At 35.6% G+C, this 19,939-nt stretch overlaps 1 protein-coding gene across 3 annotated transcripts in view; it reads left to right on the top strand.

The window, feature by feature from the left end:
• Window positions 1-19,939, top strand: part of LOC149572335 (uncharacterized) — a 271,128-nt gene that overhangs the window by 141,370 nt on the left and 109,819 nt on the right. For all 3 annotated transcript variants that reach the window (XR_016359910.1, XM_089813534.1, XM_089813535.1), the window contains 3 exons: window positions 2,250-2,348; window positions 2,574-2,672; window positions 2,955-3,017. Coding sequence is in view for 2 of the 3 variants with exons in the window: in XM_089813534.1 (XP_089669660.1) it covers window positions 2,250-2,348; window positions 2,574-2,672; window positions 2,955-3,017 (261 nt within the window). In the remaining variant the exon portion in view is untranslated. The remainder of the gene's footprint in view (window positions 1-2,249; window positions 2,349-2,573; window positions 2,673-2,954; window positions 3,018-19,939) is intronic.

Genomic DNA, 19,939 nt, shown 5'->3' with positions numbered 1-19,939 from the left:
TCTATTTGTAAAACAATAGTTAATTGATTATGTTCAGGTGTCTCTCAACTGTTTGCTAAAATGTTTGATTAGTAAATCAATTTCTACAGTGAGTGAAAAATCGAAATCTGCAGTGGTATGACAGCAGTAACCTTGCTTAACATTTTCATTCTTATGACAACTGTTTGACAAAATTACTGCTAGTCAAAGTTCACTTAGTTGATCAAAACCAGCAGGGTTTCTTACAATTGCATTTGATGAAACCTTGAGTCAGGGATGTTGAGTGATGTGAGTAGAGCCTTTAAATCAATATGATAGCAGAAGTTGTCAAATAGGAGAATGCTTTTTATCTTGTTAGATGCCTTAATCTATGAAGCAAAAGCCTTTTGTGGTGTTTTGGTCAGTGAGTACCCTAAGAGTTGTGTTTTTGTAGGAAGCTTTGCATCTAATTGGTATTGAAGCTAGCAGATCTTGAGTGTGTAGATAGAGCGCCAAAGGAGGCAATCTACACCAAGACCTATATAAGAGATTTGAGTTTTGTATTAGTTGTGGTTGCATAGGTTGAGGAGATAGCCTAATGAGTGGTTGCCAAAAGATTCGGTAGAGAGGAGAGACCTAGGTGAGGCAAGGGCAAGATGAAGCCGAGTGAGAGAGTTGGTGAATACATTGAAGGAATAATTGAGAGATGAGGGTTCATCGAAGAAGAAACAAGAAGAGTGAAAGAGGATGGAGGAAGAGAGGAAGAGGAAAGAAGAAGAGAGAAAGAGGAAAGAGGAAGATACGGGGCAAAACGAGATTAGAGAGTTGAGGCAGGAGATGTAACAAATAAAGGAGGAGATGGAAGAATTGGAGAGAACTACTGAGGAGAAGCAACCAAGTTGGCACTTGACAGGCAAAATGAAAGTGGTATGGCCTATTCAAAGGGTAAGGAGAAAGAGAAGGATTTCATTGTGAGAAAATTTGGTCTTGGAGCTTCATTGTGCTCCTGGTGCTCCTGCACCAAGATATTCACCTAAGCCCAAAAGAACCCTTGATGGAAGAGGGTAGTGAGAAGACTGAAGAAGGCAATCGAAGACAAAAGAAAACCTTGATGGAAGAGGGTAGTGAGAAGACTGAAGAAGGCAATTGAGAGTGTGAAGAAGTAACAAACAATGAAGAGGAATCTGATTTGTGGATGGTTTATGTAGCCCTCGAGGAAGAGTGGACAAGAAATGGTGGACTTGAATTAATAGAGGTGATGGTGCTAGAAGAAGAAGTGTATGGTGATGGTGTTCATGTTGCTGATGAACAAATTACAGGAAGCAACAGATGTTTGAAGAAGTGGATAGAAAATGGCAAGAGTTGCAACGAAACCGTGAGAAAAAGAGCAATGTTCCTATGCATGTTTATGGTGCTAACGCACTGATTTCTGTTTATGGAAATGCTGTTTTTATTACTTTGGTGCAGGATCCAAGGAAAACAATGTGGAAAAGGTGCAATTTTTTTTCCATAGACTCACGTGTTTCGGCAACAAATTTGACAAACCAAGAGTGAAGATGAAGGATAGGATCAAGATAGGGTACATTCCTAAAGTACCTAGTTGAATGGAATGACAAAGTTGATAAATAGCCATTTGAAGACATGAAATTCTGGACAGCATGAAGGTTGTTGTACCCCACTTCCAAGGACTTGAAATTCTTCTTGGGGGGGAGTATGGTGTAGGAGCACCAAGAGCACAATGAAGCACCAAGACCCAATTTTTGGTCAAATCTTGTAATAAGGCAAATGAAAACGTCATTTATATTAATTTTTAGTCTAGACATGTTTATTATGTTCATCTGAGTCCATTTTGTAAGGCTGAAAGGCCAATTTGCATTGTGAGACCCATAGTTTGTGTTTGCCAAAGTTCTGTGAACATTGTTGTGTAACATTACAGCAGCTTATTCATTTTAAAACCATATCTTGATGACAAACCTGCTGAAAATCTGTTGAATGTAAAATTTTAAATCTGGCTTCTTGTAATAAACTTGGCTGAGACCAGAGGTCCTGATCGTATGCTCTATTTGATGACGATTGGTTTTGCTGTAAACTATTATGCAAAGCAATTGTATCATCTGTCAATATTCTAAGAATTTAGTTATTTGTTCCATGTTTTTGGCTGTGCTGGGTTGGTTGTTGCTCTATTTTCAATAGCTTATCATTGTATAATAATAGAGAGTCCTTCATAAAATTGAGTTAGTTTTTCAAACAAACTGAATCTTTTGAGCAGTTTATTTTGGTTGTTAATGCAGGATTTATTGGATACTGCTTCTCCTTCAGTTGAGTGCCTTACAAAGACATCTAAGCCTAGAAGAATGAAAAGAAAAGTTGGTGTAATGGAACCTAATAAGGTGAGAAACAAGTGTCATGGTGCGGAATTCATAGTGCCTTTATTAGTTGCATAGAAGAGTTTATATGATTTCAATGAAAAATTCATTATTGAATAATTTTTGGTTCTAGTGATTGTTAGATATCTGATCAGTAATGTCATTCAATGAAATATGGCTGGAAGGATTAGATTTTCACGTGTGACATTGTTTTTTGAAATGGTTTCATGTCCTGTAGTTTTTTTGCAGGAGATGATTGAAGTTTCTTCTCTATTAGAGGAAGTTGTTGGAAAGTGTAGCAAATCTAAAGAGACGAGAATGAAGCTTAAAGTCACAGATTCTAATGAAGCAAGAAATCTTGCTTATACTCTATTATTTTATTTTGATTCCATTCTGCAAAAGTTAAAATGCTAGAATATTGTATGCAGCCTCATTTTAAGTGCTTAACAAAGTTCAATTATTTGTTGACAATCAATCTAATTTGTTTTACAATACTTAAGAAAATATCCAAATTTTGTGTAACTACAACAAATGTTTCTGCAATCAAACTGAAATGGGAATGCTTTCTTAGAAGAAACTCCTTTGATTGAGACGTGTCTATTTTCATTGAAAGCCTCTTTTCAATTGCAGGCACCTCTTGAAAAACCATTGACTTCAAGGAAAAAACACAAACTTCACAGACATTCTGATGAGGTGAGAAACAAATTTCTAGATATGTAGTTGGCAATGTCCATATTTATTGAAATATTTGGAGGAGTTTAGATCCTTTAAAATTTCATTATCTATTGGTTTCTTTATTTGGACCCAATTCAGTATATTAATGTTGTTGACATTGCCAATGTTTCTGTATGCCAACTTTGTGTACAATTGATTTCTTGTCATGAACCCTATCTAGGACTCGCATACAAGCTCATCAAAGGAACTTGTTGGAAAGGCCATGATTCACAAAGAAATCTAGGGAGGGAAGCTTGATATGATAAATTCTAACAAGGCACATAGAACATTTTTGTGTTGTTAGTTTCTGTTGCTAGAGCTCTTATTGTGATAATCTACTTAAAGCCTAATCCTTGCGTTTATAAACAGTGGGATCATATTGCTCACATTAATTGTATATAGTTATTTCTTTGTAGCTTGTCAATATTGAATATTGTTAAAAGAGTGTCTTAGATCTTCGTAGTTTTTGTAAATTGAAATATTTATCTTACATGTCTATTGCAGACAAGTCACAAGGTTCGAATTCAAATTCGAGTTCATCGACCATGAAACTTGGATGAAATTCGGCAAGGATAAAAAATTGGAAAAAAAAAGAGACATTAAATTGAACTTTATATAAATTTATGTATTTTTTAATCTATAAGTAATATATCCACAAAATCGGCAAAATAGTTTGACATTGCTAAATAATAAAACCGAATAGCTTGATATTAGTTTAAAATAAAATAATCTTATTATAAATAACAATATTATATTAAGTATCTTAAAGTTCGGATGAAGTTCGGAAAGGGTAAAAATTCGCTCAAATTTGAACTTCATGGATGAAATTCGGCGAATGCTGTGACTTAGATTGCAGATGATGTGCTTGTTTTCCTATCAAATAAAAAGAATAAAGGAATTAATTAGTGTCAGCAGAAAGCATAAGGATTCGGGACAACAAAAATATTCTATCAAAATATTTTGATAACTGCATTGTTCCAAAATTGTAGAAAAAATACCATCCTTGGAAATAAAGAAGGCTTGCTTTCCATGATCCAATTCAGTTTTTCAACACTTTGGAAAGTTAACAACCTTATCATGAGAAAACATAATCAATAAATTCAAATGAAAATTAATCATTGCACAACAAAATGGATTTTACCTCTTGGCTGGCCCAAGTCTTTAGTGCCATTTGAAAAGAAACCTTTATCCTCCTATTTGCCATCATCAAAATCCTAGCCAGCGTCCAAGACTTGGTGATTAACCTACCACACACCTTCATTCACATGAGTTTTGGGTTGTTTCTAGGTCTGTTGGAACTACCTTCATCTGCATCTTCTACACTCTTGTTTTGGTGTTTTGGTGTTGGGGCAAAGAACCATTTCATTAGATAATTGTGGAGATCAAGACTTTTCTATACATTGTCCACACAAGATTTTTTTTTTTTCGTAGTTGGGGTAGATGTACACATTTTTGTGAACAAAACGGTGGCAAACAAGAGTCCTAAAGTTTTCAAGCACAATCACATCTTTAGATGGCTTACTCTAGTAGCAGTTAGGGTGATCTTTCTTTGAATTGTATCTTAGGTGCCTGGCCTTATTAATCTCAATAGGGGCTATGGATTGAAGGGAAACTAGTAGAGGGATCTTCCTCCAACAAAGCTTGTATGTTGGGAGTTTCATCAAACTAATCTTATCTCTCTATTGATTGAGTAAATCAAGTTTCTTTTTATTGAAAAATGGAGGTTTAGTTTGCAAATTTCATTTAGGTAGGGAAGGTAAGTTTATGTGCGACTCCTTGCATTCAATTTGCTTAACTTCTTCTATGTAGTCCAATTCTATGTATTGTTTTGTACTTACATTTCATAGTAAAGTTGTTTTATACTCACATTGTATACTCTTTACTTTTACCTAGATAACATGAACGTTTGTTAGGTTCTATAGTATGTAACTTCAAAAAATAAGACTAATATCTTGTTTTTAAGTAGAAGTGATGATAAGGCTTGTGAAATTATAATTGCTCTATGTTCAATGTTAACAAAGGAGACAAATGCTCCTTAAATAGAATTTATGACAATCTTTCGATAATGGGAATAGTCAACAATATAAAAATGAAAGACAAGAAAGGTAAATTACTAAAACTAAGTAAAGAAAAAAGCAATAAAAGGAAGTTTTTGACCATTATAACATTATTACAATATTATTTTACTACCATCCCTCAATGGTCATTCTGATAAATACCCTACAAAAAACTTGACATAATGTACAAGTCATTTGGCCACAATTTCTTCTCTTTAAAACATTCTGCGACATGATCCTCTTTTGATATCGTCCTTGGTTGGTATTTTGATTAGTAAACCACTTTCTACAAAATTTTCTCATGACGAAGAGCAAGAACAAGTTTAGTGCCTTCCAACCTGACGTTGGGAAACCAAGTCATCCCTCCTATTATCTAGAGTCTGGGATCAATCTTCTCAAAATACTTCTTTTTTTGTTGATAAATATTTAAAAATTGGCAAAAAGCTTTGAAACCACAACTTTGCCAAGAAGGGTCAAAAGAAGTTTTTGCTCGACAACACCAAGATTTTGTGGGAAACTAATCAACCATTGATACAATGCTGAGATCACTCACAATTTTTGTGAATTCTTTTATTTGTCAAAAACTGGAGCACACTTGCAGGAATACTATTAGTCTTTGCCCTAGCAACTGTACGCACGACCCAAAACAATTTGCAAGAAACCATAATTTTTTTTATAAAAACCATCAAAATATTTTTTCAAAGATTGAAAGCAATGATTTTTTGAAAAAAATCCCAAAAGCCCTTTTTTTGAGAAAACTAAAATTCCACAATGATTTTTTAAAAAGAGGTCAAAAAGTAGCAAAGCCACAACAAATAAGGCTCCCAATTTTGGGTTGAAAATTGAGCAAAGCCTTTTACATCAAAGAAATCACAATTTTTGGGAAAAGAAGTGCAAAATTCTGTAATGATCATGAAAATCATTGTTGTGCAGCATTGCACTACAAAAATCGATTGCATGAACAAAAATACTTCCTTTACAGTAGAAAGAAGACCCATGTTTTTTGATGAAAAGTCATAGAAAACCTTTGTAGATCATAAAAAAGAAGCTGCAGAAGCCATGACTTTTGTTCTTACAAAATCACCAAAAACTGAAAAGCCTTGATTTTATTAAAAAATGGAGCCAAAAAAATCTTGTGAAGATTTCCTCATGAAATGTTATAGGAAAACCACAAATCTTATTCTATAAAAAAATTGGCCAAAAACCCCATGATTGTTTATCTAGAATAATCAGGCAAGAATTTTTTTTTTCTTCAAACGTCTGGGTAATTAAGTTAAAAATTTTGTTTGAAAAATTTGCGAAAAACAAACCTCTACTTTGATACCATGAAATGATAATTGATTGATACAACCATGGACTCTATATTTTAATCCTCTTCCATTAGCAGTCTACGATGGTCCAGTTTGGATTAGATTGTATAATATGCCTATTGAATATTGGAGTGAAATTTGTCTTGAAAAAATTGACAGAACTTTAGGCACATTATTGGGCATTGATTTCGATATTCTTGAAAATAACCCTTACTCTTACGCTAGAGTTAAACTAGCCGTTGTCTAAAACGTTCCGGACCACATTCTTCTTGCTACTGCTAATGGCTACTGGCAACAAAGTATTGAAATTGAAAAGGACATTGTTCACTGTTCCAAATGAGGTAGTAACTTGCATTCTCCTTCTAAGCGCACCATTTTTGTGAGAACAATCAGAATTAGATTGCCTAAGAAATCATCACAAAAATGAATAGAAAGACCAAAAAATTCGCACCAGAATCCAAACTTTGTTAATATGGCTACCCATTCACAACCTTTGACCAACAATGATCAAACTCATGTCCTCAACTCTCATTCACATAATACTACTTCGACTAGTAACCCCAACAATGTTTCTGCTGAAACCGTTGCGAACTCAATTGATGAGAATGACTCAATCTTAGAGATGGAGAACTTTAGAGATGAACTTGAGAATCTCAATCTTAGGTGCATAGTCAATCTGCAAACATCCTTCTTGACAGAGAAAAAGGTTCGAGAGGAAGGAAAAACAATAAGCAAGTTAGAGAATCAAGAGCAAAAGAAAATTGCATGATCAATGTTATGGACTTTCTCGAAAAAACCAAGGGAGATGATATCTACCTTGGCAAACAATGAAGACTCTATGATGGAATGTCAGGAGACTTACATCCCCTGACAAAAAATGCTGGTCAAAAGAGCAATCTACAAAACAAATTTTGATGCCATTCTGTTACGAGAGACCAAGCTTAATGGTGTCAAAGAACTTGATTTCTTAAATGGATGTTCTAAATGGGACAACCTTTTTCAAGATGCTAAAGACACCCTTGGTGCACTAGGAAATATGTGGAATCCTTACTCAGTTTCCGTCTTGCCCTTGGCCTTCCATGACAACTAGATGGCTTGTCATGTTTTGCACTCAAAATCCAAACTTAATTCCCCATTTTTAATGTTTATGGGCCGTCAAAGACTAAAGACAAAGCATAGCTTTGGTTCAACATCTCTACCTTCATTAACACTCTTGATAAAGGAAGCATTATTCTTATTGGTGATTTCAATGCTTTACTAGATCTAGATGAAAAAAAAAAGATTTATAAAGAGTTTCATAGTCATGGATGACTTCAAAGATTTCATTTCCACTTTGAAAGTCATGGATGCCATCCCCAAAAACGGTCAATTCACCTAGACAAATAGAAAGATTAATTTTTATAATATCTTAGAAAGAATGGATAGATTCTTCATCGCGAGGACTCGATTGCAAGTACTACCTCTTTTTCTTTTGCCATCTTACTTCAAGCCGGGTCGGATCATCTTCCTCTTCTGCGTTAATTGGATTAGGAGACCTCTAGCTTTAGAAACTACTTCAAATTTCACAATATTTGGTGGAGAGACCCATATTTTCACTCCCTTTTAAAATCTTAGTGCATAAATAGTGATTCTCAGGTACACCAAGCTTCATTTTTACCAAAAAATTGCATCATCTTAAGAACATAATCAAAGCTTGGAACAAATATTCTTTCAAAAATATTTTTGCCAAAAGGCTTGGAATTGAAGAAAAGCTTGAATCTCTTCAATCTAAGGATATGATATTAGGGATGACCAACTCTGAATTTGAACAAGAAAGACCTAAAAAAAGAAGTATTTGGAAATTCTACAGAGAGCAAATTTACTGAAGGGAGAAATCTTGAGAATTGTGGATCATTGAAGGCAATCTCAACACCAAATTCTTTCATGCATCTACCAAAGCTCATAGATCCTAAAACAAAATTAATGCTATTAAAGATGTACAAGGCAATTGGACAACGTCAGAAGAGGATATTTCAAACATAGTCATTGACTACTTCTCTAAACTCTTAGGTAATCCCTCTCACCCTTCTTTAAATTTTGATCTTTCTAGTCTTCTAGACATGAGAGTTACTCATGATGACAATCTTATGTTGATGCAACTTTTCTCCTTGAAAGAAATTAAAAAGTCACTTTTTCTCTGCATCTACATAAAGTTCTTGAGCTAGACGACATGATAGTAGAACTGTTCCAAAACAGCTAGGACTTCATGGCCAATGACATCCTAGCTCTTATTGAAGATTTTTGGAAACATGAAAAAAATGTCAAAGAAATAAATCATACTTTGATTGCTTTGATCCCCAAGAAGCAAACCTGTGAAACAATGTATGATTTTCGCCACATTGCTGTTTGCAACACCATAGATAAGGTCATCTCCATGGCATACTCAAATAGGCTCAAGAAGGTTCTTCCCAATCTCATTTTAAAACTTCAAAATGGTTTCAAACCTGACAGAGAAATTGCAGAGAATATTATGTATGTCTCAAAAATTCTTTATATGATGAAGAATGAAAGAACAAGTGGTATCGTTATTGAACTTGATGTATCCAAAACTTTCGTTAGAGTTATCTTTTCTTGCCATTGCTTTAAAAATATTTAATGATCATTGGATAGAGAACATTCTTTTATGCATTTCCTATGTTAGTTATTCTATTCTTGTCAACGGTAATGTCAATGTCTTTTTCAACGCTTGCAATGGTCTGAGGCAAGGAGATCCTCTCTCCTCCTTCCTCTTTGTTTTAATGGAAAAAGTATTGGGTAGAGCCATTTGTTCCAAGAGCAGGGAAGGGCTTTGGAAAGGCATTCCTATTCGCCAAGAGTAGACACAAACACAAATTCCCAATTTGCAAATGACATTTTGTTATTTGAGGAGGCATCATTGAGACAGGCAGTCATCATGAATGAGGTCCTTAAAGATTACTTTGGGGCCTTAGGACAAATAATGAACAAAGACAAATCCCAAATCTTCTTCTTCAATACCAATAGATCATTACAAGGGAAAATCACTAGCATTTTGGGTTTCAACAATGGTTCTCTCCCATTAAAATACCTAGGTATTAAAATCAATGTTGGTGCCAAACAAAACCAGATTTGGGAGGAAGTAATCAATAAATCTCTCAGTAAAGTCAAACAGTAGGCCAAACAGTAGGGCATAATCTTAATGATAAAGGTTGTTCTTTCATCATTTCCAATCTATAGCATGTCCTACTTCAAAATGTCTTATTCAACAGGGAAAAATTACAATCTACTCAAAAAATTCATATGGGAAAATGCCATGGAGAGCAGGAAAATTCCACTTATCAAATGAGAAACAACATGCATTCTCAAAGAAGAGGGGGGAGTAGGACCGAGGAAGATGGAATTGCAAAACCTTGCCTTGGGTGCCAAAATGGCTTGGAAAATGTACAAACAACCCGACAATCTTTGGTGCAAAATTTTCAGAGCTAAATACCTTGATCCCGAAGATACAGAGAGAATCCTCTCCATTGCAAATACTTCAAGAGGATCAGCCTATTGGAATTTTCTTTGGGATAGTAGGCACATTCTCATTCATGGTAAAATAGTCAGATTTCAGAGAGACACATGGCAAGGAGAAAAGCCCATCAACAGAGATTTTGAGGATCAAGAATGGGCACTCTTCATCGAATCCAGTATAGGAGACAAAGTAGTACATTACTTTGAAGGAGTTGCCTCACCAAGTGAAAAAAGGTTGTGGAAAACAATTGTTGTAGGGGACAAAGCCAACTGCCAAAAAATTGAAGACATTTTACAAAGCAGAACAATAATAACTCCAACTAAGGACAATAGTATTTATTGACGTGCAGCAAAAACAGGCTTCTATACTAGTAAATTAGGATGTGAAGCTCAAAGATTCTGTTCACACAATCCACATTGGCCAAGTTAGCCTTGCTGGAAGAATGTTGTTCTCCCTAAAGCTGGGGCCTTCTTTTGGTATATCTGGTCCCAATTGGTGTGTACTTTGTAAACAAAATGAGGAAATCTCCAACCATTTGCTTCTACATTTCACGTATGTTTCTCGATGCTCGGATTGTTTCAGTGACATGGTTAATTTATACATAGTCCGTAACGAGAAATTATTGGATTTTCTTCTGGCCTAGCCAAAGAAAACAAAAAGTAAATTGCGATATCTTTGGTTAGTCGGACCCTCATCATTGATTGCTTGGCATATATGGAAGGAGAGAATCAAATGAATTTTCAAAGATAAGTGCATCTCTCCAGATAACTTAATATGCATAATCAAATCAGCCACAGAGGAAAATATAAATGGCAAACCAAATAAACATACTAAATTTTCTCATGATTGGGACAAAGCAATCAAAACAAAATGGGCTTTCAAAAACCATGGTAACATTGTATTGCACAAGAGAAACTCAAATATAAAAAATACTATATGGTAGGCACCACCGAATGATTGAGTCAAACTCAATTTTGATGGAGCCAAGAAGGGTAATCCAGGTAATGTAGGCATTGGAGTAATTATTAGAGATCAAAGGGGCAAACTCATCTCAGGCTTATTTGGAAGTATTGGAATGGCTACAAACAACAAAGCATAAATCAAAGCTTTAGAAGAAGGTATGTTTCTATGCATAAATGACAATCACCCCAAGCTTCTCATTGAAGGAGATTTGCACACCATCATTAATGATGTTACTCAATCCAAATTTCAAAATTGAAAATTAAACAAATGTCTCCCTAGGATCAACCACCTCGTCAAGTAGTTGCAATCATATATTATTCAACACACATAGGAAAGGGAGCAAAACAGTTGATGCACTGGAAAATTTAGGTGTATATTCAAATGAAATCATAATGATTTTAGCAAATAACACTCCCATCTTGGAGAACAAACAAAATGCTATCAAACAAGACTCCTTACTCATCCCTAGAGAAGGAATTGGTTAGTCAATCACTGCCAATTCTTCCTACAGGTTGTGTGAGATTCATAATGATTATAGGGATTAGTTGGTAGTTACTCAATCTTTCATTATGCTTTGTCCAGATTACTTGGTAATCTATATCACATGCTATTACCAAGATAGATTGAAACAAAGACTTGACAACCTTTTTGGGATATGCAACGTTTGGCTATGCAAATTTTTAGAATAATGACTCCATTTGTAGGGCTCAATTGCATGAACTTTGATAGCATATTGGAAAGGCAACTTTAAACCTATTCTTCACAGAGGAAGATATCTATGAAGTAATCCTAGGCATGATCGATATCTCCCTCAACCTCAATTAGCATTGGTGTGACGGTCAAGTTTACGAGGCGGCCCTGGTTCCATTGATTGATGTTTTGAAATCCAAAGAGAGGTGTGTGGAAATCATCAACGGGCTCATCAAACCAGTTGACGACAATGCCATGGTAGAAGCTATATTCAACCTACTTGTAGGAAAGAGACGCGGCATCATGGGGGTTTCATTTGACCCAGATAACGACTACCCTTAAGAAGATGGCACAACGAAGGAGATAAGAGAAGAGTAAAAGTATTCAATGTCGATTTGTAGGGATATTGAAGAAGAACAAAGGAATGAAAATCCAGAGGATAGAATGGTAGTCATCCAACAAAATAGGACTTTCCTCAAGGGAGCCTGGAAAATATATTGGACTAAGATCTTTTGGATTTTAGAGAACTGCAGGATTCGAGGGACGGGGGGCTCTCTCAAAACATATGAGAGAACCATTTCAACTTTGGAGAGCTCACATCACAATTACTACATCACTTGCTCTTCAAAAGTTGATTTGTTGTGTTTGTAATATTTAATACTTAGTAGATTGGACTTAGGTTGTGTTTGTTTTTCATGTTGCTAAATGGGTCACATCTTCCTTTTGTGATTGAAGAAATGAACTATATGTGAAATGTTGAAGCAAAACTCAATATCACATTCTTAATATGCAGCTTCGTGAACTTTTTAAAAATATAAATAAAGGGTGCTATCCCCACAACGATAGCACTTACCTTAAAATAAAATTAAAATAAAGGAAACAAAGGCTTCAATACAAGATGATATTTCCATAACAAAAACAATTGAGAGTAGAAATTTGAAAGATAGAAAGGGGACTTCGTAAAACTAACTAAAGATAAAAGATATTGTAATGTCCGCATTTCCTAGGTCAATGTCCCATAGGCTATTACAGTGGATAGGAAGGCCATCTGTATGTCTTTTCGTCCTTTCGGGAGTTTGTGTGGCATTCTAGGTGTTCAGAGACAATATTCTATTTTAAGGAGAGTTCCTATCTTGTAGGAGGTTGGGAGTTGGCCTACTATATTTAAACATCATTTGGGAACTAGGTGCATCAACAGTGTTCCATTGGATGGCCTAGGTGTTGATTTTGAATAATTTAAGTTAATTTACTTCAATGATTTAATCAGGTAAATTAAAATTACTTTATAAAGTGACGTTATAATAATAAAGTAAATAAGCAATGTTATAAAGTGATTTTATAGCATTTAATTATGGTGACTTTATAAAGTCACCTTATTGAATACTTGCCTAAATGGGACACCTATATAGAGAATGAGTAAATAATATAAAATTAAATTATTAATGTTTCCAAATGAAATTCTAATTTGAGAACCCTAGTTGAGAAGGAAATACAAATAGAAAAGTGAATTATTTAGGATGAAAAATTACTTTGGAGAATTCATCTTTGGTACTCTAGAGCTCTCAGAGCTAAGATTTGATAGGAACTATTTGCATTGTTATCTCAAGTCTCCACGATGAGAATGATAAGGGACGGGGAGATGAGATTTTGGGATGACAAATTTTCGCCAAGTTTGAGAACAACAACACAATGACAAAGGCAAAGAAATATACAGGGAAAACCTAAAATATTTAGGGAAGTTAACATATATACATTACATTCATTTCAAAGCATGGATAAAACATGCGTTTAAAACACCATAGAACCTTAACAAACTATTTTTTATAGTCAATATTCAATATGCATTCATTATTTGGAATTCATCGTCAATTTTCATGTTGTATTAAAATAATAACATACAAAGCTGATATACACCCAAGAACAAAATTCAGAATTTATTGTCAATAGCTACCCACCTTCCAATTGAAAAACACTACTATCATTTAAGTCTAATATTAATAATCAGTGTACACATTATATCATTACAATTGATTTGGAGGATAATGATTCACACAATAGTGCCAGTACTATAAAATTTGAATGACATTCTTATGAAATATGAACATGAAATACCTTGGAAATTGTGTTGGAGTTGGCTGTTGTAGGTTTGATATTGACTCCAGTGTGCTGCTACAGACAGTGGATCAAGTATATGTCTCCTAATGTGGTTATAACTAGAGCAAATTTGCCTATGATTTAAATTGTAGTTACATCCCAATCTCATTGCAAGTGGATTGATATTTATACGAACAGGTCTGCTATATAGTTTCAACTTTCGATCACGATATAGGTCTGTTACAGCAAGATGGCACCTTGATGCAACTTCCAGTTATAACCACATCTTCCATAAAGGACTCAAATCAACTTAGAACCAACCCAACACTGATCTATTGCCACAAAATGACATAAGAATTAAGTTCCAGGTCTGTAATGCACTTTCAGACTTTCACAACACCTTGGAAACAGTCTGCTATGATTTTGAGCATGTTCCATGACTGTTACAACATTCTTAATTTCACAATTCTTGATAGAATGTTTCCCAAGACTACTAATTCTGTTTTTCTTCCAGTACTAATTAGAGCTTCCCAAACAATAGAAACTGACTACCAAATGATAATGTTAGGATCAAGTTGAAAGGAAGGGTGCACACTTTAAATTAAAAAAGAAGAGTTTTAAAAAAGTTTTAGGTGTTTGACACCACCTATCTTGTCAAGGACACCTGTTCATATCAGGGATTGTCAAGGTGCATCCCCGATGGTCCCCAAATATTTTGGAAGCCATATTCGAGTGCTGGAAACATTTCCAGTGATTTTTTCAGAAGTCATGTATGAGGAGGGAATGTCCCATGGATGTGCCTAATTCCCTAGATTGTTTTTGGTATGGGGACGAGGGTTTTAGAGCCAGGCTTGCATCCCCGAACAAAATAGATTATTTATGAAGACAAAATTCTTGACAAATCTGAATGTCTGCAGGTGTGAAATATCACCCAAGGGCATAATATATAGGCAATTTGACACAGGTTGCTGTTTACGGCATAGATTAATTAAGTAATGTGCACAGATAATGAATACGAACAGCAACAACAGTACTCCTTTTCTGGCATATGCCAACCGATTACATACAAAGCATAAGATGATTTACCATGACCCAAAAGGGTGTATAAATACTTTCCGCCGAACCTTCTAGAAGGGGTCCGTCGGCTACAAAACAATCCTAATCTACCCGTCGGCTACCAAATACAAAATTTCCGACGGCATAACCCAGTCGGCTACAAAATACAGAATCTGCCGACAACAGTTGCATTGGGCTACATACCAATTAATTATTTCTACAAGTTATTTTACAACCTACAATGGTAAACATTTTAATCATTTTCAGATTTTACTAGAGGGTAGAATTGATAGGGTTTATATGCTGATTTATCAATTTGTGACTTTTCTTACCATCCATACCATGTAGAATTCAACCACAAGGCATTCTTCAATCATATCTCAGCTAGTCATCACATTGCAGGAAAGACTTGGGCTTTCTTGGAATGCTTCAGTCCTGAGTTCTTCAGTGCAGCAGGCCATAACAGTTACTGTATGATTTTATGGACATTAATATCAGAAAACAGGTTTTACTAGATGACGTTTTGGTTTGGATGTTGCTCACTGAACTGTAGGTCTGCAGTCAAACAGTTCGATTTACTCAATTCATTTCTTACCACTATAATTGCCGCTGGTTGAGGAAGGTTTATATAAAAAATTAAAATTTGAATTCCAAAAATATTGCTCTGATGTTGGATGCCTGAATGATGCTATGTTATAGTTCTTGATTAACGTTGGAAGTTTGTAGTTTATTGAGCAATATGAATTCATTTTTGTTAGCAAATAATTTCCTTTCATTCAAGCATAAATTTCAATCAAAAAATTCACAAAACAAACAAAAAACCCAGAACATTGTAAGAACTCAAAAACCTTGAAAACACAGTCAAATATTCTGCAACTAATTTGAAAATTACAAAAGGGGATGGGATATTAGCTACATAAAAGGAACTTTCTAAATAAGTTGACCATTATGACAATATTATTTTAATATCTTGAGTCCTTTTTCAGGAGCTATTAGATAGGCGATTTCTTTAGTTTGTTCGCAATGTGTCTTTAAAATCTTGTACATAAATGAGAAAGCTAGATGGTTTTGAGGCTTACTCCTTTGATTATGCTCACCTTTGGTTGTCTTACCTTCATTTTCTTCACTGCAAGAAATGGTCCTTTATCGCTTCCCAATGTAAATCCCTTTGCTCCACGTTAATCCGTAATTGCCAGCTTTTTTGGCGCACTCTTTTCCCCCACTGTACCCCTCCATCTTCCATCCTTGACTTTCGCTCCCTAACCACTCACACCATGGCTCTTTATGATATTCCTAGGCAGCCCTCCATTCATCCCATTCTGCCTCTTTTCTGTCACTTGTTCATCCCCTCTCACATTTACGAGGCCATTAGATCCATGAGATGCAGCAGAGCGGCGGATGATGAGGGGTTCCAGCCTGAACTCTTTTTCCATTCTGGGCCCGTACCATACTATTTAATAAGGTGATTTGTATTGGGTTTTTGATTTCTTGGTCCAGACATTTGATTTATCCAATCCATAAGACCGGTCCTACATCTGATCCTAGGAATTATAGGACTATTATGATTGAGCACAAATTTGCGAAATTATATGCTACAATATTGAATGCTATGTTATTTAGAGAGCTTGACAGGAAGCATTTTAGAGCTAGAGGATAGGTTGGTTTCTGGGCTAACTACCAGACTATGGATCATATTTTCACTTTACAAGCTATTATTGAGGAGGCTAGACATAGATCAGAGAAAGTTTACTGTTGCTTTGTTGATTTTCGGAAGGCTTTTGATTATGTTCCTAGGATGGCTTTATTCCAGAGGCTTCAGGAGATTGGGATTTTTGAGATGTTACTAACGGCTATCATGAGACTCTACGAAACTGTTGTGCATAGATTCAAGAATCCTGATGGTTTCTCAGTCCCAATCGATAACACCATTAGGGTTAAACAATGCTGTTCTCACTCTCCCACTTTGTTCGGTTTGTATATTGATGAGCTTGAGGACTTCCTTTTGAAATCTTCGCTCCCAAGTGACAGTTGCTACTTACACTAGGTTTTGATCTTTTCGCAAATGATGTGATTCTTCTTGCTTCTTCTCCAGAGAGTCTACAGAGGCTTTTGGATGGTTTGGATTCCTTTTGTGTTCAGAGACAACTAGCGGTTAACCTAGGTAAGACTCGCGTTATGATCTTTAATTGCCTGAAGACTTCTCATCTTCATTTCTTTTTTTAGGGACAGGAGATCGAGATCGCTTCTTATATGTATTTGGGAGTCATGTTTTCTAGGCCTCGTTTTAGTATGAGACCAGCAATACAGTCCAGAGTTAGCAAGGGTATGGGTTCTCTTGCTATGCTTGAGAAATAGTGCTTCAGACACCATTTTCAGGATACCTCATCCAAGTTATCCCTCTTGGACTCCCTTTTTCAGCCGACTATTCTTTATGGCTCAGTGGTTTGGGGACCTTTTCTCCTTAGTTTTGATTGGGCCTCGATCGAGTGGGTTTAGACATTGCTTCTATGGCACATCATTAGATATCATAGATTCACTCCTCACAGTATCATTCTTGCCGAGTTTGGTGCTCATCCCTTTAGTCTTGTGGCTATATTTGATCTAGTTTGGTTCCTTCACCATCTGCGTGGTTTTGTGGATCTAGTTGGTGAGTGTGATAGATATTCCTACCTGGCATATTGCGCTTTGGTTGCTGTAATGTCCTCGTTTTGGTTGACATCATTTTGCGTGCCGGATCAGTCTATCACGGACTCTCGTAGACTGGTGGTTGTGATGAGAGAGTCATTTTGGCGTTTATTTGAGGATTGGATGGCTTATTATGCACTTGGAGATATTATTTAATCATTACTTTTTATACGCGGCCTACATGTTATAATTCTAAGTTGAGTTGCACTTTTTTATAAAGTTATTTATTATAAAAGTGCATTATAATGGATGTTTCTAGAAGTTCTTAGTAACTTCTTAGAAAAGGATGCTTCTAGAAGTCCTTAGTAACTTCTTAGAAAAGTAAATAAATGGAGGGCTTGGCCTCTCATTTGGAGACGGGATTTGGTAACTCAACTACATCTTCTATGAGTATTTGTGGAGCTTGATAGTTTGCAAATATTCAGCATAATCCTTGAGAACGATACCTCTCAAGAGATTGCATAACTGAGGAAGTGAAAGACCTTCTGAAGGGTTGCACTTTGGAATTGGTATTAAGCCATTTCAAATTGAGCTTAATTTGTATATTCAGACTACTTGAGGGTTTGAGTTTTTGGAAGCAGTTCAAAAAAACAGTCCGAAAAAGGAGTTCGAAAAAGCAGTCCGAAAAAACAGATCTGAAAAAGCAGTCCGAAAAAACAGTTTGAAAAAGCAAAGTGAAAAAGCAGATCTGAAAAAAGCAAGTGAAAAAGTAGAACAGAAAAAAAAAGCAAAGCAGAAAGGCAACATTGGAGAAAAATATTACAGCCATCTACAACCAGGTTCCTTTGTTAGCATTGCATTTTAGGTGTTATAAGTTTCAGCTGTAGGTGTGCATTATACCAACATTATCATTTTTAATCCATGTAAATGCCAAAAGTCTTGGCCATATTTTATGAGCATTGTATTAAAAATTTCATTGCAATTAAGGAGATAATAGTTGCTGGTGTCATTTGAGCAATTCAATATGATTATTTATTAGCTAGTTTGTTTGCATACCAACTGTTTGTAAAAATGCCAGGTTGCTGTAGGTTCTCTTTTTTGGCATAAATAATGTTATAATTTTGCATCCCAAGTGTTTGTCAAAATTACTAGTTTCTGTAGCTGCATATTGCAGGTAGTTTTAGTCACATATATGCATTGAATATTGTCAAAATAAGTTGCACATTCATGTTAGGTCATTGTTTAGTCAATTCAGAGTCTTCTTACAAGCATTCTTATTGATGCTAAGTGAAGGAAAGAGGCATAAAAGCAAACTGGAATTTTATATAAGTCATATGACCCTTGTATGCAAAGTGTTTTCTTGAACTTTTATTAGTGTTTTGGGATCAGATTTGAGCAGGGTCATTACAGTTGCTATTGCACGTTTCGATACTAGGTCTCGGGCTCGTTGTTGGTATGCACAGGCATCTTCTCTGTTGAGCTCGATTGGGATTGATATTGATCATTTCCCTCCTTATCGGTTCTCTTTGAATGCCCTTGCTCATCTCGTCCCATCTAGAAAGGAGTCAAATGAGCATGTCAGACTTAATATTCATATACTATATATTATTACTACTTGGACTAACCTTCATCGTGGCTTACGTTCGAGAATGGCCTTCTATGCAGAGTACTTTCTGGAGATCAGTGATGGGATTATTGTCCGTCCTAGTTACCTTTCTCAACGGAAGAGTCATGCCCTTTGTATCTCTCTAGGGTTTTTCAGAGTTGGTTCTCACTGTCTTCGTGCTCAGATAGATCCTGTAAGTTGTGTGCTTTAGTCAAGGTCGAGATAGAGACTCACTTTATTTTCCAATGCCCTATCTTTTATGAGATTAGAGGGAGATTTTATTGTGTGTTCCGGGACTACTTTTCTCTTTCTGCTTTCTTCAGTTATTATGACCAGCGGTGTCTTGCGCTCTATCTTCGGGAAGCCACTCTGCTCCATGATAGTACTCTACAGTCACTACTTCCTCACTGGCATTGCTCTGATCAGCCTATTACTGCCTTTTTTGCACCTTATCTCCTTAATAGGGTGTGAAAAGGCTGGCTATTTCTACCAGTTCTGCTGGTCATTCTAGATCTGTCAGATCTCTCAGCGGTTGCTTACATCAACGACACTCCTCCACGAGCTCACAGAGACAATTCAGGGCTCTTGTTCACTTACAATGTTATCCTTTTGTGACTGATTTCTTTTTGCTAAGGAAAAAATCCTAGTCTTCTCCTTGTCCTCTCTCTTCTTGTTTCCTTTTATTTCTTCTTGTTGTTCGCTTTTCTCGGACACCATTTGGTGCTCCTGCTATTGTCAGCTGTTTTGTTGTAAACTCTTAGTCCCATAGACCTTTTGTGGTCTTTTGTTGGACATTAATAATCTTATCTTATCTTATTTTATCTGATCTAAGTTATAGTCTTGTAATCTACTATAAAGGATCTTCCCTCATAATTTGAAGAAAGGCTTATAGCTACATGCTGTTCTATTTAGTGCTGTCTTGGAATGGATAATTAAAGTGTTCACAGCAATAAATAACCTCATAGAATGTTGATATCAATAATCATCCA

Source organism: Cupressus sempervirens, chromosome 2 (assembly GCF_028749045.1).
Source record: "Cupressus sempervirens isolate cs-2001-9-10 chromosome 2, ASM2874904v1, whole genome shotgun sequence".
Lineage (NCBI taxonomy): Eukaryota > Viridiplantae > Streptophyta > Pinopsida > Cupressales > Cupressaceae > Cupressus > Cupressus sempervirens.
Note: the sequence above shows the minus strand (reverse complement) of the source record. Positions and strands in the feature narration are given on the sequence as shown.